The 25,088-nt window shown below is 42.5% G+C and overlaps 1 protein-coding gene across 1 annotated transcript in view; it reads left to right on the top strand.

The window, feature by feature from the left end:
• The window catches only part of LOC311247418 (SH3 and multiple ankyrin repeat domains protein 2-like), a gene marked incomplete at its 3' end in the record, with an annotated part of 730,890 nt that overhangs the window by 445,751 nt on the left and 260,051 nt on the right, over positions 1 to 25,088 (top strand). The window contains 1 exon segment of the mRNA XM_084337816.1: positions 6,785 to 6,866. Coding sequence (XP_084193942.1) covers positions 6,785 to 6,866 — 82 coding nt within the window.

Genomic DNA, 25,088 nt, shown 5'->3' with positions numbered 1-25,088 from the left:
AGGCGAGCGAAAGCAAAGTTTCGGAGCTTCACAGCTGGAGACCGGGTTCTCGCCCGGAACTATACAAAAGGGGTCAAATGGATGCCTGCAACAGTTGTTGCAAAAACGGGTCCTGTGTCATATACAGTAGAAACCAGGGATAATCTCATCTGGAGAAGACACATCGATCAACTGCTCCACACGGCTGGTTTCCATGATGACTCACCTCAGCCGCCATCCTTTGTTCCAGAGCAGGAGACCTACCAGGAGCAGCATTCATCACCAGAAGAGCCCCTGTCCCAGGCACACCTAGGCCTATCCCAGCCATCACTTCTCCCAGACCCGGACTCCTACAGTCCTCCCCAAAAGACAATGAAACTGACTTGCCTACAGGTCGTTACCCCAGTAGAGTCAGACGCCCTCCTGATAGACTAACCCTTACAATTGGGGCAGAATAATCCCCAGGGTTCAGTCTGGGAATTGAGGTAGTCTACCCTCTTTCCCTAGTTCAGGCAAAGGTTACTAGCCAATGAAAGTTTAAGTTTAAATATGATTTGTTAAGTTAATTATAGAATGAAGGATACCAAACCACAGTGACACTTAGTGTTTTTTTGTTAATGTTTAAGTACTTACTTTTTAGGGGAACCTTCAAAGTTAAGGGGGAGGGATATGTTGTGTATTGACATTCTAAGTTTGCCCCTTATTAGATAACGTCACGCCCCCTGCTAATAAGTACTGCCGTGATTGTAATCACCTGTGTTGAGTTTTCCACTAAAGAGCTGTCAACTGGAATTTACCCGTGTCTCGTGTCTCCTCATTATTATATGTTATACTAAATAACCAGATGAGTATACAACACTTTCCTGTCTGCAAACAAGTGAAGTAGCAAAGGCTTCTGTTCTGGTTCTGATAAGATCAGAACCGGCTGGATCGTCCTCTGCGTTGTGTATGGTTCCCCTAAAAACCTTTGTACTACCAATAAGACCCAATGGTCTTTGTTTGACGACCAGCGGAGCAGCAGGAGAAATGGAGGAGAAGGTGTACTGTCAGCTGTTTAATCAAAGTTAAGAGTGTATACAAATTACAATAAAGAACACTATAAAAGATTCAAGGTACCGGAGCACTATGCCGCTCGTCCTTACTAAGAAAACAGATAAAATAATGATAGTTTGATAAGTTGTTGATGGGCTTTGTTCTCTGGCTGATGAACAAAGAAGTCTATTCTCCCTCCAAAAAGTTCTTTGTCTCTTGAGTCTCCTCTGCCACGTCGTCTGCTGTGTGAAAGAGGTGGGGTGTTGTCCTTGTGGTTCCGTGTCAGAGTGTCCTCCCACCGTCACAACACCCGCCTTATATCATAAAGCCTAGAGTCTCTGCGTGATGTCAGATGTTTTCCTCCAATCCCAGGCCTCTCTAAGTTTGAATTTGAAATAGGAGGTTGGCCTCAGCCAGCCAACCCTATATTTCCATTGTTTTCCAGTCAAAGAACAAACACAGTCTAACTAACATAATACTTGGGTTATTGATCTCACAATATATATATATATTCGAATTGCAATTGATTACATAAACACAGAGATATCATAATTGAACACAGTCTGTTACCATTAAGCCTAGTTTCAACCTAAGTGAAACTAGTCTTAATATGCAGGGGATTAAGTCTTCAACACAGTCTTTTTGGCTTTCATTGAATAGCTACATGAGGCCTAATCATTCTTTTACCTTACATCAATATCTCTTTTATACAGTTTAGTATGCAACACATTTAAGTATTTTCCAATGTAGTTTCAAACGTGGCCTAATTTCAAACTCTGTGATTCCCCGTCATAAACCTGGCATATTTTATATCATTAGATTCAAGATTCTGTCCACAATATAACAGGATTTTCTGTAGTTCATGTTAAATTAATCCAAGTATACCAATAATCATTTGAAAATGTACTTAGTGTTACAGAGAATGGAGACGCTTGCTCCTCCCCTGGCAGCTGCAGCCACATGTTGTCCTGTTTAGACCTGGGGCATGAGCTACCGGCTTCCTGTGCTATAATCAGCCACAGGACCAGTTTAACAGACCCTTGATCTATTGTTCTGCAGCTGCCAGCAGTTGTATGCAAATGACCTCCTGGTGTGAGCCCACGTCTCTGCAAGCACACACATTCTCTAAGCTTGTCCCTCTGGGCATATCAGGTTTAAATGATAACCTATTTTTGATTGACATGTTTCTACAAGACTAAAACACATTAGTTTGATTTGAACACCAGTTTCAGGCAACATATGTCTAGCTATGGTTACCAAATACTACTACACAAGCTACTGTTAGCTAGCAAGTAAACAGTCTTGACAATAAAGCAAAATTGTATTTTGCAAACTACATTTTGTGTCGTCAGTTGTCAACGATATTGCATGAATTATTTAGTCACGTTAGTGTCACATGGTCTACATTAACGTGACGTCACGTCTCGTTGTCATCATGAAAAAAAGCTTCGTTGACGAACATCTTTAGTCATAATTTCCGTTGACAAAATTAGAGTTAGAGTCACATGATCTCCATTAACGTGGCGTTAATGTGACGTCTCGACGTCTCGTTTTCGTCGGGGGGGAAATCTACGTTGACGACCATATGTAGTCATAATTTTTGTTGACTAAATTAGCACTGGTTGGAAGGCTGTTATCTCTCTGCCAAGTTACTGATGAACATTCCCATATTAGGAAATCCGGTGAGACACACTGTTGAGCAGAGCGCATCAGCCCAACACAGCACACCTATGCCAGACTGGCAAGGAACAGGTGAGCCTAATCAAAGGGTAATTGCTCACTCTATAAGATGGAAGGATAGACAGACGTGCATGGGAGTAACTACGGTGAAACCTGAGAGAGGAGTAAGGAGAGAGTGAGTGAGTGGAGAAGAAGAGAGAGAGAAAGGAAGCGATTGGTGTGTGTTTAATGCTGTGTATGACCATTTTTGGAAGGAGATCCCCGCTGTGTGCCCGACCCTCTGACTGTCTGAGAACCCGCTTTGGAAACCACCCACGCTTGCCCGACGTCTCTTCTCCCGGATCAGCCCTGGAACGTATGAGAATCTATCCCTGTGTACCGACCCCCGCTATCGGACAACGGTGATTCTCCTGGAACATGGTTCATGTGGGTTTTATTTTAGTTTATTTTAAGGTGCTTTGGCTTTATTTCATCTTTCTGTGAGGGACAGCTGTCTATTTCGTCTTTTGTATTTCTATTTCGCAAATCTGAGCGTCTGATGGGTTTACGTCAGGGCTCAGTCAGTATGGCAGAGTTCTCTATTCAATTCCGTACCCTAGCCACTGAATCAAGGTGGAATAGGAAGGCCCTGATGGCAACTTTTACCCATGCCTTGTCAGAGAGAGTCAAAGATGAATTATCCTCTCGGGACTGCGAACGATAACCGAGAGAGAAAGAGCATTCTCACTCGCTCCACGTCGGGAGTGGAGTTTACCGGCTCCCAGGAAATCACAGAATTGCTCCGCGTCTCTCCTGGGAGTGACAAGCCCATGCAGTTGGGACGCTCACGGCTCTCTCGAGCAGAGAGAGAAAAGCGGATGAGCAGTGGGGCTTGTTTGTATTGTGGAGAGACCGGTCACTACCTTCACAGGTGCCCCACAATGCAGGGAAGACCCGTCCAGGGAAACAAGTGAATTCGTCAGAACTTGGGGAGGTTAACCGAACAAGCAATAACCGAACTTGGGAGCGGCTGGTTGTTTCATTGACTTGACCCTGGCCCGTAATCTTCACATGCCTTTATTTTTCCTACCTGTTCCCCTTGACATCACTGCATTGGATGGTCGTCCTTTGGGTTCCGGGAAAGTGGAGGAAACTACAGGTCACATTAAGATGTGTATTGGCACACATCTTGAAATATAGGGGCCTGAACAAGATCACTGTTAACAACCGATACCCTCTGCCTCTCCCTCTCATGTCCACGGCATTTGAACACCTGCAGGGGGCGTCCTTCTTTACTAAGTTGGATCTTAGAAATGCCTACAACCTGGTGTGTATACAGAAGGGGGATGAGTGGAAGACGGCCTTTAATACCCCCAGAGGACATTACGAATATCTTGTCATGCCTTTTGGCCTTTCCAACTCCCCTGCAGTTTTCCAGGCACTTGTAAACAACATTCTCAGGGACATGCTTGAGATGTTTGTTTACGTGTATCTGGATGACATCCTGATATTTTCTAAGAGCTATCAGGAACATGTGGGTCATGTCAAACAGGTACTGCGGAGACTCTATGTTAAGGCCGAGAAGTATGTGTTTCATACCTCCACTGTTGGCTTTTCTGGGAACATTGTGTCTCAAGGCAGCGTGAGGATGGATCCCTGCAAGGTCACAGCTGTACTGGAGTGGTCCCAGCCAACCTCGGTCAAGCAGGTGCAGCGGTTTCTGGGCTTTGCAAATTTTTACCGGCGGTTCAGTTTGGTCGCAGCCCCTCTCTCGGCATTGACTAAGGGAACCTCCCATCGATTTAGGTGGTCCTAGCAGGCTGAAGACGGAGGCCTTCACGGAGCTCAGGAGAAGATTCACCACTGCACCTATCCTCATCCATCCAGACCCAGCCCTGCCTTTTATTGTCATCGCTCAGCGATTCCAGTGGTAATTTTAAGATTCCCCTTTTTGTGTGTCCTACACCCCCCCCCCCCCCCCCCCCCAATCCTGACAGATAACATTTACCTATTCCTCCCCTCAAACAGCATTAAAACTGCTGTTCAATTTGATTCTGCTTTGTGTCGTGTGCCTTTTTATTCATTCCAATCTGGTGACAGCTCATACCACCCGAGTCTGTCACAAATAGTAGATAGATACTAGCTGATATCTTACATATTCTAGCTGATATCATGACTAAGGTGTTTAATATGACAGATACCAGCTTAAGGCCTGATCTCTGCAAACGACGAAAAGGCCTACCTGGAAGAAGTGGAGAACCTGGCACTGTGGTGCCAGGAGGACAGCTTCTCCCTGAATGTCAGCTAAACCAAAGAGATTATTGTGGATTTTAGGAGGTCTTGGGCAAGGAACTACAGCCCCCTCAGCATCTATGGGGCTCCGGTCAAGAGAGTGAACAATTTCAAGTACCTCGGAGTACAAGAAAATATTACCTTAGACACACAGCAATACCCAATAGTAAACAGAATAAGGTGTTTACATGCCCCAGTGAGTGAGTGTGTGCGTGTGTGCGTGTGTGCGTGCGTGTGTGTGTGTGTGTGTGTGTGTGTGTGTGTGTGTGTGTGTGTGTGTGTGTGTGTGTGTGTGTGTGTGTGTGTGTGAGTGTGTGTGTGTGTGTGTGTGTGTGTGTGCGTGCGTGCGTGTGTGTGTGTGTGTGTGTGTGCGCGCGTGCGTGCGTGTGTGTGTGTGCAGTAGAGTGCCGGCACTGGTGCCTATTACTGTACACAGAAAAGAGAGTGCCCTCTGGGCTGCTGTGTTTAAGGGGTGTTGCCAGTTACCCGTCACTGTGATCAGGGGAGCTGCCCCTCTCTGGTCCTGGCGTCTATATGATAGAGTCCTGGAGGTTTCAGAATCCCCCTGAACCTGTTGGTACTTGTGTGTATTTACCTTTGCTCATCTCCTTCTCTTTTTCTTCATGAATACTGATGTGGAGGATTTTTGCACTTGTACTTTGACCTGTTGGCTCAATTAGTTCACACATAAATTCACGCATCAAGGTAAAGGACTTTCACTGACTTTCACTGTCTTTTTCCGATACAATTCAAGGACTTTAAATTGGTGTTTTTAGAGATCAGCTTAACATTCTCTGATTTTCCCACACCTGTTTTGTTCATTTAGAAAGATTATGAGTAGGGATGGGAATCGAGAATCGGAATTGATTGGGAACCGGTTCCTAATTGTCAGATTCCTGGAATCGCATGCCTCTGTGACTATCAATTCCTCTTATCGATGCCATGTTTTTCCGACAGTTGCGCATTTAAAAACAATAACGTTAGTGCCACGCATGCAACCATAGCAGACTATTTGATTCCTTGACTAGGAAAACCTAAAGGGCTCGATATTGCAACCGTTTTGTGTGTGCAGTGAAAACTGAAAGTGTTTTGCATCCTAGTCATTCATTTACATGGTAAAGTAACGTTAGCCGCTAGCTATAGCTAAATAGCCATGCTCATTGCAGAGAGAGACAGAGAGAGAACACTGAGCTGGCCTTTATTTATACAGGTTGGTTATTGCTAACATTCTCTTTTGCAACAACGACCTGTTGAATGCAACTACAGTTCAATAGATTAAATGAGTTCTCAAATACATAATTTTATTTAAGTGTATAGTTAATTTATTTTTTACAGTTTTTGTATTTTTCTGACATGGGGGCTCAACAATAAATTATAAATGACAATCAGAAATGTCAAGTTGCATGTTGTTATTCTAACCAGCTTAGTTCTTAGTTATCGGATCGATAAGCAGAATCGATAATGGAATCGTATCGATAGAATCTTATCAATTCCCATCCCTAATTATGAGTTAAATAACATGTTAAAAACGTTTAAATTATTTACAAAGTGGTTACAGCTTACAGTTTGTACACTGCTACATTTATTTTCACACACACAGGAGACCACATGTCACCAATATTCTCCAGAATAATGAACACTGTGGTGAAAGGGCACAGAGACAAACTGAGTCAAACTGGAGACAGTCTTGATTTACTGTCTGATACATCTTCACAGAACTGCTGCCTTTTAATGAATGGCTTCTTCCATTGGTGTGTTGTCATATTACTGATTATTGATTGGACATGAATATATATATATATTTTCTACTCTCATTGTACAGATTCCCGAGCTGACCGCACAGACAGACGCAAGCTCTTCAGACACTACACAGTGGGCTCCTATGACAGCTTTGATGCCTCCAGGTAAAATCTCACAGATGCTTGTCTTACGCCATATTGGATATATGGGTTAGTCTCACCAGAGGGTTGGTCCTAAGATTAGATTAGATAAGATACAAATTTACCTTTATTAATCCCCTTGGGGTCATGACAGCACAGGGGAGGGGGGGGGGGGGGGGTACAGGCAGGGTAATATAAATTACAATAAAATATAGTTTTCTGTTTTTGAGCAAACTTGAAGAGGTCACCACAACTCAGTTTGAATTGACCTATACCAAGCTCCGCCCTCTTTTTTTTTATCCTCTTTTTCTCCGCCTGATTTTCTATGCTTTTCTCCCCATCCCAATTTAGTCGTTATGCCAATTACCCCCTCCCCTACCTGGTTGTTGTGCGCATGTTCCCCCTACTGGTCGGTACAAGGGAACCCTGAAGTCTACCACATGCTTCCTCTGACACATGCGGAGACAGCCAGTGGCTCTCTTTTCACCTGGCAGCGAGGACTCTCATTGGTGAAGTGTAATGCGTGGGAGGTCACGCTGCCTTCACTACTTCCTGCCTTTCGCTGAGCAGGCGCCCAGACCTGACCTGTAGGCGTCGCTGTCCACAACGCCAGATTACCACCCACGACTTCCCTCCCGCTAACTCAGCCAAACGAGTTAGTATGACGATCGGTCCAAGCCGCAGGCAATGCTGACTCCGGGAGTCGAGACCGCAGCCTCTTGCATTGGTGACGAGCGCAATCTCCGCTACGCCACCCGACCGCCCCTGCCCTCTTTTCTTGACCCTCCAATCACAAGCATTGCTTTCCTCAGTCAAGCTAAGAGAAGGCGAAACTTGAGATTGGTCAGTTGACATCACAACCTGATTGTGGATCATGATGATTAACATCCAGTTACCGTTTTTTCCGATTGCTTAAGCACGATTTTGAAAGCAGGGCCCCAACACACTACACACAATTAGCACAACCACACACACTATTAGCAGAACACCTCAGATCCTTTCCTAAATGAAACACTAATTAAAATTATACACTAATTTATAAAAATAACACATTTTGTTACCATATGAAACACACACGTTGCATATGACTTAATTCAGTTTGAACCAGTTACACACTGTTGTGCTTAACCTAAAACACTTTTTAGCAATTATACTTCCCAGTGATTAGAGTACTGTAAGTGAAGTACACAGAGAATGTGCAAATATACAATACATTCACCAAACACTACACAAGACCAATGCTGCAGACTGATGAAAATATAATACATTTCTCTCCATATAGCCAAATCAATGTCAACATGGAGAATGACAACAAAACATGTCCCAGTTTGCATGCTACTACAGTAGTGTGCATAACACTGTAAGCTCAGCAAATATTAAACGAACATAAAATACTGTATCCAATACAGGTTACAATTACAGTCAAACAAAAAACTAAATAGAAAAAGTGCAAATAGAGTACAGGAAATACTAGACATTATTCGCCTAGCTGGATCTGGCCAGAGAATGTATGGGAAACTGGGACATGTTTTGTTGACATTGTTACGGTTCACCGTTCCCTGCCCAGATCCCTCCTCCTGCTCCTCACTGGCCCCCACCTTTGCACAAACTTCTACCTCCCTTCACCCATGGTCAAGTTTCCCCTGTGTCTCCCATCTGTGGTCCTGTACCTCCCCCTGCTCCTCATGCTCTCTGTATCCTGTGCCTTGTCAGAAAGTGTTTTTTAGTGTGTGTTTTGTTGTTTCCACCATCTTTGTTTTCGTGTTTGCAGTTCGTTTTTGATAGTGTTTGTTTTTGTAGTTAGTTTGTTCCTTTTTTCCCTGTCAGCTCTGCTGAGGTTTCAGTTCATGTTTTTGTACCATTGCTCTCTCTGCCAGCATTGCTGTGCTCTCGTTTTTGGAGAATCCTTGTTTATTGCCTTGTTTCTTTAGTAAAGCTCTATTTTTTACTACACCCCGTCTCGTCTTGCCTATTCTCTCCTCGTCCTGTCTGCTATTGGGTCCTCCACAACACCGTTCCCTAACAGTACAAACCGACCATAATGGACCCAGCGAACAGGACGAGGGAGGCCTTGCGCACCCTTAATGTCTTTTTTTAGGGTGATTTTTCACCCTTGCTGAGAGGATGTCCGCCCTGGAGCTAATCCGCTCCATCGGCCCCAGTCCCACGGCTGTGTGTGTGTGTGTGTGTGTTTTCAAGTTTCAAGTTTCTTTAATAGTTGTCATACAGAAGTACAGAATACTTTTATACAAAATGCTTCTTACTGTTGCGCTCCAGAGACTGTGCAAGACAAGATAAGTATGAAATAAAATAACATAGTAAAATTAGAAGTAAAAAAAAATGAGGTCACAGTGTTCAGTTTAGACATATGTACAATGTTCGATGCAGAATAGACGTAGTTACCATACAATATACAATACTGTGCAGTGTACTAATATACAATACTATATAGTGCAAGGCAGAAATGGAGAAATGGGACGAGGTGCAATTTAGGTACAATTCACAGTAGGTGTACGAGTTGTAGTGCAAATCCTTTATCAATAAATATAAAGTGTAAGTGTGTTTGTGTGATCTAAAGTGTGGAGAGTGGGTGCTGCAGTGTGTTGTTTGTTTGAGTGAGTGTGTGCGTGTGGGTGTGTGTGCTGTGTGCATTTGATGGTTGTTGCATAGTGATTATTGTTCGTTTAGCAGCCTGATGGCCTGGGGATAGAAGCTTCTTCTGAGTCTTTCTGTGCTCGCCTTAAGACTCCGGTATCGCTTGCCTGACCGCAGCAGTTCAAAGAGGCAGTTGTTCGGGTGGCTCGAGTCCTTAATAATTCTCTTAGCCTTCCCCTTGCACCGCTTGTTGTAAATGTTCTGGAGGGTGGGAAGCCCCCCTCCAATTGTGCGTTCGGCTGAACGTGTCACTCTTTGTAGTCTGCTACGGTCTTGTGCAGTGCTATTCCCAAACCAGGAGGTGATGTTGCCGGTCAGGATGCTCTCTATTGTACATGAGTAGAAGTTCCTAAGGATCTTCTGACTGACTTGGAACTTCCTTAGGCGCCTGAGGAAGTAGAGGCGTTGTCGTGCCTTCTTCACAACACTGTCAATGTGTGTGGTCCATGTCAAGTCCTCGGATATGTGGGCTCCGAGGTACTTGAAACTGTTCACTCTCTCAACCGGTGCCCCGTCGATGCTGAGGGGGCTGTAGTCCTTGACCCCCGACCTCCTGAAGTCCACAATCATCTCTTTTGTTTTGCTGACGTTCAGGGAGAGGCAGTTCTCCTGACACCACTGTGACAGGTTCTCTACCTCTTCCAGGTAGGCCCTTTCGTCGTTGGCAGAGATCAGGCCCACCACTACTATGTCATCAGCAAATTTGATGATGGTGTTGTTGTTCCGCTGTGCTACGCAGTCATGTGTGTACAGGGAGTAGAGGAGGGGGCTCAGAACACAGCCCTGGGGGGCCCCTATGTTGAGCGTGATGGATGAGGAGGTGCAGTTGCCGGCTCTTACCACCTGGGGTCTGCCCGTCAGGAAGTCCAAGACCCACTGGCAGAGGTGTGTGTGTGTGTGTGTGTGTGTGTGTGTGTGTGTGTGTGTGTGTGTGTGTGTGTGTGTGTGTGTGTGTGTGTGTGTGTGTGTGTGTGTGTGTGTGTGTGTGTGTGTGTGTGTGTGTGTGTGTGTGTGTGTGTGTGTGTGTGTGTGTGTGTGTGTGTGTGTGTGTGTGTGTGTGTGTGTGTGTGTGTGTGTGTGTGTGTGTGTGTGTGTGTGTGTGTGTGTGTGTGTGTGTGTGTGTGTGTGTGTGTGTGTGTGTGTGTGTGTGTGTGTGTGTGTGTCTTTAGTAGAGAGGGCCTGTGCGTGACACTAGGTGTGTGTAGCATCTGAGATAATACAGCTATATGTGTGGTGGAAATAATTTGCTTGGTTCATAGTTGGTTGTTACAAATTTATTAGGTCAAATATAGGAGATTTGTCTCGACTCCCGGAGTCAGCATTGCTTGGGGCTTGGGCTGATCGCTATACTAACCCGTTTGGCTGGGTTAGGGGGAGGGCAAGTCATGGGTGGGAATCTGGCGTTGTGGACAGCGGCGCCTACAGGTCAGGTCTGGGCGCTTGCTCAGCGAGAGGCAGGACTTGATGAAGGCAGCGTGACCTCCCACGCGTTACACTTCACCAATGAGAGTCCTCGCTGCCAGGTGAAAAAAGAGACACTGGCTGTCGCTGCGCGTGTCGGAGGAAGCGTGCGGATCACTTCAGGGTTCCCTTGTACTGACCAGTAGGAGAACATGCGCACAACAACCAGGCAAGTATGGGAGGGGGGGAATTAGCACAACGACTAAATTGGGACGGGGAGAAAACAGAGAAAAATCGGAGAAAGAGAGGATTAAAAAAATATATATAGGAGATTTGGCTTGAGAAGACTTAATGAGCCCCTGGCCGGGGGGTTGATTGATTGATTGATTGAAAACTGTATTAACAGATTGCAGAATGGGTACAATACAGTACAGCTCAATACACACAATTGTTAAGGGGATGCAGACCAGAGAAAGTCTTTCGTCTTGTTTACATCAGGGTCCCCCATTTTCAATTCATCAGGACATATATGACATACATGACATACAGATAGACAGTACTGCTACATCTATACCAGGGAACAAAATAAGTACCCGCCAAGCACCAATGGCGGGCAGATTTAAGGTTTGGCGAGTAACAATGAGAGGTCTGCCCGCCACCTGGCCGGTAACAAAATAGTTCATATCGATACTCTTATTTTGAAAATCCTATGGCGGGTCTCATTTCCGCCCCCAAGCGCAGCTCCAGCTATAATATCTATGGCTCCGGCAGCTAGCAACGTTCGGTTCATATCGATACTCTTATTTAGAAAATCCCGTGGCAACTCGGTGAGTCATATCCGCCCAGTCCGTGCTGTCTGCTGGCATTAAGCAGAGCAGGGCTACACAGCAGTGTGCCTATTTTGCGACCCGAAATAAGTCCGTCGTGTTTTTTTCTCTCACAACGGGTCAAATGCATCTAGCATCATCGCCATTCCTTTATGCCCACATCGCCCGAAATTAACGTTACGTTAGCGTAAGCTAACAAGCTAATCCTGATCAGAGGCAGAGCCATAGAGAACAGCAGAAAGTGTGGACTGAGGAAAGGGAAAGGGGGGGGGGGGGCACTCTCCCTTTCTCTGTGTGTGTGCGTGTTTGGAAAGACGATGAAGTCAGGAGTATATTATAGTAAACTGAGGATTACTGAGGATGGACAGATAATGTTGATATTCAAATATTAAAAAAAATAATAATAAATGAATTCATGATCATCATGCAACATAAAACAATTGTAGAAACGGTTTGGGAGAGGAAGGGGTTTTAGGTTGCGTGTATCTTTTCCGCAACGGAATTCGGTTTCCGGGTTCCTCTGATTGGCCATTGACCCCACGTGACGCTACCCTATTACACGCCCCCTTATCGACGCGCGTTATGCGACGCTCTACAGCTCTTTCGCTGACTTCCTGACTTCCTCGCAGAACAGCTGTTTCCGTATTTATAATATTGGAAACGCCGCGCCGTGAGCGCTGTGAAGCACCTCTGTATTAAATGCCGACAGCACCTCTGTATTAAATGCCGACAGCACCTCTGTATTAAATGCCGACTCATCAATCAATCAATAGCAACATTAACGATAACGTTAACGTTAGCATTAGGCTAACGCCAAGCTGTAATGTTACCAGTCTCGCGTCTATCTGCTAACGTTAGCATTAGGTAATAACCGGTTTAAAATGGATGGTGATTACCTCACGTTGTGTCTATTCTGCTAGCATTAACGTTACTAGTACAAACAATCAAACCAAAACATTGACATCTAACTTATCTTTAGATATTTACTCAACCTCTAATGTCTAACTATGAATGAACACAACACTCTAACTTAACATCTTTAGCTAATAAAGTACTCAACCTCTACTGTCTTTAACTATGAACAAACACAACACTCTAACTTATCATCTTTAGATAATAAAGTACTCAACCTCTACTGTCTTTAACTATGAACAAACACAACACTCTAACTTACCATCTTTAGATAATAAAGTACTCAACCTCTACTGTCTTTAACTATGAACAAACACAACACTCTAACTTACCATCTTTAGATAATAAAGTACTCAACCTCTACTGTCTTTAACTATGAACAAACACAACACTCTATGTTCTAGGCTTATGGTTTGTCCAGCAAAGCAATCACTGGACTGAACCTCTGCTGCAGCTTATGGCTGCTTGTATCGGGTCTATGGCAGGGTCGTAGCACATGTTAAGAGGGGGAGACATGACAATCTGAGATCGTCTCAAGTTAAAGTCTTCTCGTGGTATGCTTTCACAGGGAGATCCTGATATAGAACTGAGTGTGCTTAGGGCTCAGACCCATGCTCTTACAGTAGGACTGAGCGTACTTGGGGCTCAGACCCATGCTCTTACAGTAGGACGGAGTGTACTTGGGGCTCAGAGTGACCCATGCTCTTACAGTAGGACTGAGTGTACTTAGGGCTCAGAGTGACCCATGCTCTTACAGTAGAACTGAGTGTACTTAGGGCTCAGAGTGACCCATGCTCTTACAGTAGGACGGAGTGTACTTGGGGCTCAGACCCATGCTCTTACAGTAGGACGGAGTGTAATTGGGGCTCAGACCCATGCTCTTACAGTAGGACTGAGTGTACTTGGGGCTCAGAGTGATCCATGCTCTTACAGTAGGACGGAGTGTACTTGGGGCTCAGACCCATGCTCTTACAGTAGGACATAGTGTACTTGGGGCTCAGACCCAATGCATGAGGGTCATCCTTTTGTGTTAAATGGCTGCACAAAGCATGCATTTGTTGACTCGCATGTTGATAAGAGTATTAAAACTTGGAACTTGAAAAAGATCTGTTTAAGGTAAAAAAAAAAAAAAAAAAAAAAAAATGTGATTAATTTGCGATTAATCGCGAGTTAACTATGGACAATCATGCGATTAATCTAGTTAAATATTTTAATCGTTTGACAGCACTAATATATATATATATATATATATATATATATATATATATATATATATATATATATATGCAGTAATTAAATATATACATGTAAATATTATTATTATTAAATGGGTTACAATTACAAATATAGCCTGCCGCTAAAAAGAAAACCCATGCGCCTTTCTCAGACGAAAAATAAAGTTTCGAGAGGAGTGGAAGTTTGAAGACAGACTAGACTACAATATGATGCGGGGGGTGGTGAGGAGTTGAAACAGTGTGTGTGTGTGTGTGTGTGTGTGTGTGTGTGTGTGTGTGTGTGTGTGTGTGTGTGTGTGTGTGTGTGTGTGTGTGTGTGTGTGTGTGTGTGTGTGTGTGTGTGTGTGTGTGTGTGTGTGTGTGTGTGTGTGTGTGTGTGTGTGTGTGTGTGTGTGTGTGTGTGTGTGTGTGTGTGTGTGTGTGTGTGTGTGTGTGTGTGTCAACCCCACTTCTATGTTTCAATAAATTATTTGCATTTAAAACTATTAACGCTGACTCATTCCTTCAGTCCACGGGGGGGGGGGGCTGTACATTGGAGGTGGGGGGGGGGTGGGGCGGGGGGGGGGGCGTGTATCTTTTCCGCAACGGAATTCGGTTTCCGGGTTCCTCTGATTGGCCATTGACCCCACGTGACGCTACCCTATTACACGCCCCCTTATCGACGCGCGGTATGCGACGCTCTACAGCTCTTTCGCTGACTTCCTGACTTCCTCGCAGAACAGCTGTTTCCGTATTTATAATATTGGAAACGCCGCGCCGTGAGCGCTGTAAAGCACCTCTGTATTAAATGCCGACAGCACCTCTGTATTAAATGCCGACAGCACCTCTGTATTAAATGCCGACTCATCAATCAATCAATAGCAACATTAACGATAACGTTAACGTTAGAGTGTACTTGGGGCTCAGACCCATGCTCTTACAGTAGGACATAGTGTACTTGGGGCTCAGACCCATGCTCTTACAGTAGGACTGAGTGTACTTCGGGCTCAGAGTGACCCATGCTCTTACAGTAGGACTGAGTGTACTTGTCTACACTCTACTCGGTTGAGTACTTTATTATCTAAAGATGGTAAGTTAGAGTGTTGTGTTTGTTCATAGTTAAAGACAGTAGAGGTTGAGTACTTTATTATCTAAAGATGGTAAGTTAGAGTGTTGTGTTTGTTCATAGTTAAAGACAGTAGAGGTTGAGTACTTTATTATCTAAAGATGGTAATTTAGTGTTGTGTTTGTTCATAGTTAAAGACAGTAGAGGTTGAGTACTTTATTATCTAAAGATGGTAAGTTAGAGTGTTGTGTTTGTTCATAGTTAAAGACAGTAGAGGTTGAGTACTTTATTATCTAAAGATGGTAAGTTAGAGTGTTGTGTTTGTTCATAGTTAAAGACAGTAGAGGTTGAGTACTTTATTAGCTAAAGATGTTAAGTTAGAGTGTTGTGTTCATTCATAGTTAGACATTATAGGTTGAGTAAATATCTAAAGATAAGTTAGATGTCAATGTTTTGGTTTGATTGTTTGTACTAGTAACGTTAATGCTAGCAGAATAGACACAACATGAGGTAATCACCATCCATTTTAAACCGGTTATTACCTAATGCTAACGTTAGCAGATAGACGCGAGACTGGTAACATTACAGCTTGGCGTTAGCCTAATGCTAACGTTATCGTTAATGTTGTTATTGATTGATGAGTCGGCATTTTAATACAGAGGTGCTGTCGGCATTTAATACAGAGGTGCTGTCGGCATTTAATACAGAGGTGCTTCACAGCGCTCACAGCGCGGCGTTTCCAATATTATAAATACGGAAACAGCTGTTCTGCGATGAAGTCAGGAAGTCAGCGAAAGAGCTGTAGAGCGTCGCATAACGCGCATCGATAAGGGGGGCGTGTAATAGGGTAGGGTCACGTGGGGTCAGTGGCCAATCAGAGGAACCCGGAAACCGAATTCCGTTGCGGAAAAGATACACGCGGGGGGGGGGGGGGGGGGGGGGGGGGGGGGGTTGGTAGGAGGGGTGGGTGGGGAACACTGTACAACTGTACAAGCAAAACTGTACATTGGAATATTGACAAAACCATACTTGGTCATTTACTGTACATTGGAGGGGGCCAGTTTTGAATTGCAGTCTCCCGTAGGTGTTCTTTGAGAGTGGTTTTGAAAGTGGGTAGTGATTCACATTCCTTTACAGCTTTGGCTAGGGCGTTCCACATTGATGTGGCATACTGTAATTGCGAAACATGTTTAGTCCCTTGTTTGAGCCGAATCTGGGTTTAACATGATTTGTGGAGCTCCTCCCTTCAAAAATCACATAAAAAAAGTCTGCAATAAGGTAAAGTTCAGCCTATCAAACTTCAGGTACATAAGAAACTTCCTTTCAACCGAGGCAGCAAAGCTATATTTTCATTCAATGGTTCTTTCCCACATCACATACTGTTTGATAACCTGGTCCAATTCACATTCCACCATTCTGAAACCACTTCAATCACTTTACAAACAAGCAATAAAAATTCTAGACAAGAAACCATTCAGGTACCATCATTGTCACATTCTAAAAAAATATTATCTACTCAGTTGGGAAAACCTGACCCTATATCAAAACGTCTGTCTAGTTTTTAAAATAAAGTGTGGATTGGCTCCTCCTCCTTTGTCCAATTTCATCAACCTCAAGTCTGCCTCAACCAGGAACACTAGAGGTGCGGCAATCCCTTTCAAAAAAAGTGTATTTGGCCAGGCCGTCTTCTCATACAGAGCATCCCACCAATGGAACTCAATTCCTCAAACAATTAGAGTGTCCACATCATACCATTCATTCAAGTGCAGGGTTAGGGAATGGCTCATTGAAAACCAGAACTGTCAACACTGAGGTGTCTTTGTGTGTATGTGTGTGTGTGGATATGGTGCGTCTGTCTATGTCTGGGTCTCTTAATATGTCATGATGTGCTCTGTCCTTGTGTCCATGACTGTATTGTGACCTGTATCCCTACTATGTCTATGTGCTTTTGTTGTGTTTTTATTCTAATGTTATTTATCTTGATTTTATTTTGATTTTATTTTATTCTGTTTTTATTGCTAACCCTTTTTTTACACAGGATTTTAGCCTGTACCTTCTGGCAGGGGGACTGCCAATGGAAATTAGCCTTTTGGCTAAAATTGGGTGCATTTACATTTGTAAAATGTTTTATTAATGTACACTGTCCCCCTTGAACAAATAAAGTAAACCTAAACCTAAACCCTCTGGTGTTGTGATCGTGGTATTCACTGACCTTTGGGAAGTATTTTGACATGTACATGGGTACCTTGGTCGTGTAGTGTATCTTGTAGACCAGGCTCATTGCAAGTTGCTGTATTCTGTCGTCTACTCTAAGTCATCCTAGGTTGTCAAAGTGGGCAGGGGTGAGGTGGGTTCTAGGAGTAAGGTCAAGCAGTAGTCTGACCAGTTTGTTTTGAGATGTTTGTAATTTTGTTTTTAGCGCCTTTGCGGTGCTTTGGTACCATGAGGTGCAAGCATAGTCGTAGTACCCTTGAACGAGTGCTCCTGCCAGAGTCTTCAGGGTATTCTTGTTTACCAGTGAGGAGATCCGGTACAAGAATCGAATTCGTTGGTTGACTTTTTTTATTACATTGGATGCCATTTTGTCACAGGAAAGATTAGCCTCTAGGATGGAGCCCAGGTAGGTAATTTCATCTTTCCTTGTGACAATATTGTCACCCACTGTAACTGAGAAGCCGTCGGTCTTGCTGAGTTTGTTATTTGAACCGAAGAGAATGGACTCTGTTTTTCCCCCGTAATGAGCTCCCAGAGACACAGAATATGTAGATATTTATCCATGACAGGAAGGGGTGGGGGTCACGGGAGACGGGTAGACAGGATGTGGGTATTGGAGAAGAATAAGCTGACTATAATAGGTGTGGGGGGGATGACAAATGGGAGGGAAGGGGAACATACCATTTCTACCACATTATGCCTTAACTGCTAAGTGTGTGTGTGTGCGTGTGCGTGTGCGTGTGTGTGTGTGTGTGTGTGTGCGTGTGTTTGTTACACTCTCAGGCAATCTCAGACAATTTAGCGAGTCACTCAGGTTCTATTTGTTTTCCATTGTGTACAAATCCTATCTAGGCAGATCAATCAGGCGAATGAGCCAAATGCCTTTGTTCACACAGTAATATGAAGAGGTTCTGGGCTGTTGGACAGCATCTAATAAGGCATTGTGTACTCATTAGGCACCCATCCAATGTTTGGAATGGAGGACAGTGCAGCACATACGTAGCAGAACACATGCCCTGTGTTTCTTTTGTTCCGGAGTCTGTTAGACGCTGACTTTAGGTGATGGGGCCCCAGAGGCTTTAGTTATCTGGAACCAACCTTTTCCAACCTTGAGGTCAGACCCCTGATATGAAGATGGTGTCCCTTGAAAAATCCCTTACCAAATTTAAATGACTGTAGTAACACGTGGTCATTATTTATGACAAGAAAAACTACCATCAACAGCTACAGTATACACACACAAATGCATAAAATACATTTTGAAGTCGCTGATGTTTTCCTATAAAGAGACAGTTTGAAATAAAAGCAATCAATGGACCTCATTCACCAACATTGTCTTAAGTTTTTTCTTATGACAACCTCCTTGGAAGGTCGTAAGAGAAAGGCGATGACAATTACCCCCGGATTCACCAATGCATGGAGAGGTTGTCTTAACTTGCCAAATGATCACAGTTGCGAACCCTCCGGGAGCACGTTCTCATTAGACTAATTTGCATACAGACACACCACTCCAGCTCATTATAATGTGAGGGTTGTGCACAAAACAAGGGTCAGCATTGCCCCGTATTCAACAGGTAGCGCGGAAGCACTTTGCGATGGATCATAGTGAGATTAGATTCAAATGTATTGTCATCATACAGCTCACTATAGCTATAGCTATAGTGGAATATACTGTATTAATATTCCATATTTATACCGTCTTGTTTCACGCTCCTGGCCACCTGCATCAGTGCACACACACACACGCGCGTACTGTATAGTCCACATGCGTAATTCGTTGCACATATAGTAAGCATGTAGTGGCAGGTGGCCAGGAGTGCGAAACAAGACGGTATAAATATGGAATATTAATACAGTCTATTCCACTATAGCTATAGTGTGCTGTATGATGACAATGCGCTGTGTACAGTACACCAGCGGTGCCACGCTTATTCTCTGACACCCTTGTTTGAGTATAACTGAAGTGATGTGTTTAGTTCTTGAGAGAAATTGTAAACTGTATCTAATAGTGACAAAATCAAGTATGTCAAATTCATGCTTATTCATCCTACATCCCTGCAATTAATCGCTGTCGGACTTGGACAGCACGTCTGTTGTCTGGGCAAGATGAGCAGTGGAATGTTTATCCACTGGCTCTTACAATGTATACAATAAGCAATGTCCAATTCTTTTTTATAAAACCAACAATAAATAATAACTATATTTATCTGATTTATTTAGTTATTTATTCACTGTCATTTGCAGTGTTTGTGTAGTGCTATTATTTATTTTCGGACATCACGATGCATCGTTGAGGCATGACTGTAAATGCAAAATGTAATTTTTTATCATACAAATATTGTCGTATTTATTATTATTATGATTATTTAATTCCAAGGATGTCTGTAGAGTCAACATGAACGCAATCACCATGATTCCTCCCAAAGAACACGGCGCACACCAGTCTGTCCGACTTACGACTGCTCTTCAGCGCTCCTAAATCCTGCTCTTAACTCATTCAGAGCCACGCCCATATGACCAAATTAGGGCTTCTATGCCAGCACTTTACTCAATGGGAGGACGGGGATATTTGCGAACGCTTAAACTATATCTTAAATTATGGCTATGGGTCTAATACACCCGTCGCTTATCAATGACTTGCTTGCAGTCAACATGTACGAAACAGATTGTTTTTTCATCTGTACATTTCCGTTTGATACCGTTTTGAATACGAGTATAGTTTTGGACACAAAACACGTTGTCATTCCTTACCTCACATCAGATGTTCTGCAAAAAGATTTATCCAATTCCTGATATCGATCGCGTTTATTGATCCAACGTTATAGTCCAAAACACATAATCGACGCTGCTCTGTCAATGTGGTAACACGATACTGCTTGCCCGAGAAGGGAAACCCGGACCGGAGTTATTTTTTCGATGCACATTCCCAGCCAATCCAATCCAATGATGTGCAATACCATCAAGGAGACGATAGGTGGCGGTATTTGCCCTTTTGCGAGCTCAGACCCATTCCTAATTATAACATCAGGTTGGATGGATACAAAATGAATGGATATCGCTAATAAAAGAAATAACGATTAAAACCCGACTATATTCGTGATTGGCACGGAACGGTTGGCTAGTTAACCAGACTATACCCGTGGTTGGCACGGAATGGGTTAAGAGCGAATCCAGGAGAAGGGACCGTTCGTGAATCCGAAAATTTCCTGAAAATGACTCAAGTGGAGCTAGGACAAAAAAAATTCTGATCTTTTGTCTTAAGTCCGTTGGTGAATGAGACTCAATGTTGCGCAATGTTGATGCAAATCACAGCCACATCCGTACTATTTATGTATTTAATAATATGTTGGGACTATACTCATCAATAGCCAGACCCTAACCATATTTTGTATATTTCTTACTTTTTATTATTATTATTATTATTATTTACCTTTGTAACTGTTATTTATTTCAATATTTGTATATTTGTATCTTTACTTTGATCCCTCTCTGTGCTGTACTGTGGCAACAAAGTAATTTCCCACTGGGACAATAAAAACATAAAAAATAAATATCTTATTGTATCTTATCTTATCGTATCATATCTTATCAAAAAGGTGTCGTGAGTTTCTTTGATGAAATTGACAGAAAGAGTCAAGAGAGTTACTGTACCTTAATGTAGCTGACTGGTATGACTCTTATCGCAGCATCCCCCGGGGCAGCGCCCTGGACCGATGTAAAAATTGGCTGGGGGGGCGCATTATAAATTAAAATATCATATCATATCATATCATTACTCAACTAGATATACGGTACACTTATATACTGGTGTACTAGATATACACTGATATACAACCTCTCTCTCTCACTCAGACCTTGTAGTAAAATAAAATACCAGAGGGTGTGTGTACCACTAGATTGTGCTACAGGCCACAGGTGTGCCAAGGTGATCCATCTCCACTAACAATCTCTGAAACATAGAGAGGACTGGTAGCCTGAATTTCAAATGATGGCCATAGGCAAAGACAGAATCATGAGTGATGATCTCAACTGAAAACAAAAGAGCGGGGGTCAGACACATGGAACGTTATGCAAGCTATCTCTCTTTCATGAGTAGAGCCCATTTCTGTTGTCTCTCACCTCCTAATGAATTCCTGGCGAAAGACGATTCTGTGCCCCTCTACACAAATCTCTCAGATACAAACAAAGCTTGTACATGCTGACTAAATGTCAATATAAAAGTCCCTGTGTGCACACTGACAGCCTGTTGCCTTGGTAACACAGGGGTAAATGAAGAAATCACAGTGCCAGGAAGTCATTAGGGGATGAGTGACAAGACAACAACACATCGACATGGTTATTAAAATACTTTATTGACAGAGATTTCCCCCAGGATGCTTTAAAAAAAATAAAAATGTGTGTGCCACATTCAGACGTAAATGGAGTAGTATTCCATAGGTCTGACATGTCAGGTTATGGTTTTCAATATCATCAAATCAAAAAGTATCAGGGAACCTTACCTGCTGGCTGCATGGCTGAAGCTGAAAATATGGCTAAACTATAGCTTTTGTAATTTAGTGTTCCCCTTTATAGTAAACCATTATGCTATAATTTATCTCTACTGATCTAATTCAGTTTTTAATCCAGATTCTGCCTCAGATTATACTTTTTATTTTATAGAAAATGTCCCTAAGCTTTTCCTGAAAATAACACAGGTGTTATTTTCAGTTCCAGGTCAATGAAAATGTCCCAAACAAATGTTGAAAATGAATAAATAATAATAATTTGAAAAAAGATAGTGTCCACTGAAGCATGATGTGTGTGTTTTTGGACAAAATGTCTGTCCTCCTGATGGCACAGCAAGTGGGAGCAGCTGTCCGTGAACTGTTTTCTTCTTCTGGTATTATGAACTGCCACATCCACTGGGTGTTTATATTTTGTTTATGTTTATTAAAGGATCCACATTAGAGACACATGAAAGAACCTCTAGTCTTCCTGGGGTCCTGGACAAAACAAATACAATACAAATGTACAACAAAAAATACGAATAACAAATAAAACAAAACACATAAATTAAACATTAATACAAATATACAAATTCACATTATAAAATCTAACATTCCAGTCAAAATATTTTTAAATACACAGATAACAGTTACATACTTGACAAGTTTGCAAGATATCTCTAAATTTTTTTTTTTAAAGTAATTGTATTATGTATTGTGGATGAGATGTTTTTCGGCAGTACTATTGACCTATATATATGCCAGTGAGTTTGAGAAAATTAGATTTTGGTGCTGTTTTTGTTCTGATGTTACCAGAAGCGGCCCCTCTAGTGTTGTAACCTTGTTCAGAGGTCATTTCTAACTGATGAGCCAAGCTAGATGGCTTAGTGCTAATAATGTTCCGCAGTGGCATTAGAAGACTCATCGATACTTTATTTTCAACCATCAGCCATGCCAGATGTTCATGCATAAAACCAATACTTGTCCTGTATGAACAGCCTAGTGCCAGGCGAGCCGTTTTATTCTGAGCAGCCTGCAACTCTTTTTTAAAATTCGAATGAGACAAAACCAAAGAATGAATAACAGATTTCATTATGGAGGGAGTGATAAAAGCAGAACATTTCCTAGTCATAAAAATTCCTCTTCCCATTTTAATGACAATATTATTTATATGTTTATACCAAGATAAGGAGCTATCAATAGTAACTCTGAGAAGTTTTATTGTGTTCACTTTATTGTGTTCCTCCAAGTATGTATTATGTAATAATAATAATAATAATGACTTGGATTTATATAGCGCTCTTCACTGACCCAGAGCGCTTCACAGAGTCCATTATTCGTTCATACACAGTCATACCGGTGGTGGTAAGCTACAATTGCAGCCAGAGCTGCCCTGAGGCAGACTCACGGAAGCGTGTAGTATGTCACACACTGAACAGTACTTAACAGCAGCATTCATATGTCAGTAGGTATACTATTTTATAGGGAAAAGGGGTCTATAGTATTTATATGGGTTAATGACATTGTCATGAGGTAACACTGGGATAACGATGGCATGCAGGCCACACATGCACTTCCAGAAGATCCAGGGGAGGGGGGGGGGGTTTGACCTAGAACTCGTATGACCCCTAGACCTGCCAGCGGAAATGGGTCATGTTTATCAAAACACAGCTGCAGCCAGAGTGGAGCTGTCTAACACATTGTGAGCAGACAGTGAAGTGAACTGATATGGTAATCAGTTGTACAATGTAGCTGGATATTGATGTCATAGCCTCTTGAAACCCATTACTTAATTTCATACCCAGAAATTCCAGACAGCCATTCTCCTCAAACTGGGATATTTTCAAGGTGCACTGTGCAGTTTTGAGGAGGAGATTTGTTTATATTTGCAGAGCCTGTAATTTGTATATAAAATATATACTATTTTACAGTTGTTGTTTACATGTCGTATGTCATAAATCAAAGCTAAATCTATTTTACTGGACAAAACATAAGCCTAGAATATGACAACAAAATAGCTGGCCCTGCCTTTGTAAATAACAGTGAAATGTTAAAGTTAAAGTGCTATAGATAAAATGTGTATGTAGAAATAAAACATTTAATAACAATAATAATAAATACATCTACAGATATTTGTATAAAGGTGCAATAATAGCCCTCCCCTCCCAAAAAAAGATTGATTGATTCATTTATCGCTTAAAAAAATTTGCGGGTCCGAAATTAACATCATTAATGCACCTGATATCTAGTGGCTGAATGTCATCTATAGCACATTTAACTTTACAGTTATCTTTCTAGCGTCAAGCGGTGTTCCAGGGACCCAGGCTGAGGACAGTTTGTTTATTCAGTTGTAAAAATATACCTTCTTGTTTTTCCACTTATCAGACTCCAAAACTACATAGTGCACCTTTAAAACTAGCTCTTGATTTAGATGAACAGAACTCTGTTTCACTCACCCCTCTAAACCCTACACATTCCATCCCAGTAAACCACACTGGAGATCCGGGCACCCTCATGTGATCTGGGTCTGTATGAACCATTGTTTTACATGTGTCATTCATGCAAGAAAGGACAATGGGCCTCATTCACAAATACTCTCTTGTCTGTTAACACATTGAATGCCCATAACGATATTTCTCTGGTTATCAGCCCGCGGGTTGAATGCCCATCACGAGAATATTAGTTTAATTTTTTTATTAGCGATCTGAATTCATATTTCATCAACCGAGTCTACCGTTGGTAAGCCTGCCCCACCAGGTGCTCAGATGTGAAAAAAGCGCCCCCTATCGTCTCCCAGGTGGTAATGCACCCTTTTGGATTGGACTCAATGAAAATCGATGAGAAAAAAAAATCCGGAATCCACATTTTACTTCTCACGCATGTAACCGGAGCCGATCAGATTCATTCTGGACCCTCAGGACAGCGTGTATGTCTTTACAGTACGTAGCATTGGATCAATAAAAGGATCGATTTTTGGAATGGCGATCAGGAATTGGAATAATCCATTTGGATACCATCTGATCTCAGGTAAGGAATCTATTTTACCAGTCTTAGGATAATCAGACCTTTTTTCACAGAGATATAAGCTTTCCCCCTATATGTGATATGGCTGTTTTGACTGTGCGAGTGATCAGGAAATAAGATAATCGATTTACAGCTTGTGGCACCAGCGTGCATACGTACACATATACTATCGATAATCTAGCGTTTATTTGAAAACGATTCATAAATAGGCCGAAAAATTACAACGTTCTAGAATATTACAGTACATCAGCGTTTATCAGGGATTCTTTTTTTTCCCCTTGAAAACGAGGGCTATTCAAAATGCTATAAAACGGAAATGAACCGATAAAAAAACAATCCGCTTCGACAATGTTGACTGGAAAATTAGTCATTGATGGGCGACGGGCAGATTAGACACATAATTTAAAACATAGATTAGGCGATATTAACGTTAACATTGAAGCGGATGG

Source organism: Notolepis coatsorum (genome assembly GCF_963971535.1).
Source record: "Notolepis coatsorum genome assembly, chromosome: 20".
Classification (NCBI taxonomy): Eukaryota; Metazoa; Chordata; class Actinopteri; order Aulopiformes; family Paralepididae; genus Notolepis; species Notolepis coatsorum.
The sequence above is the reverse complement of the archived record's forward strand: the minus strand, read 5'-3'. Positions and strand labels throughout refer to the sequence as shown.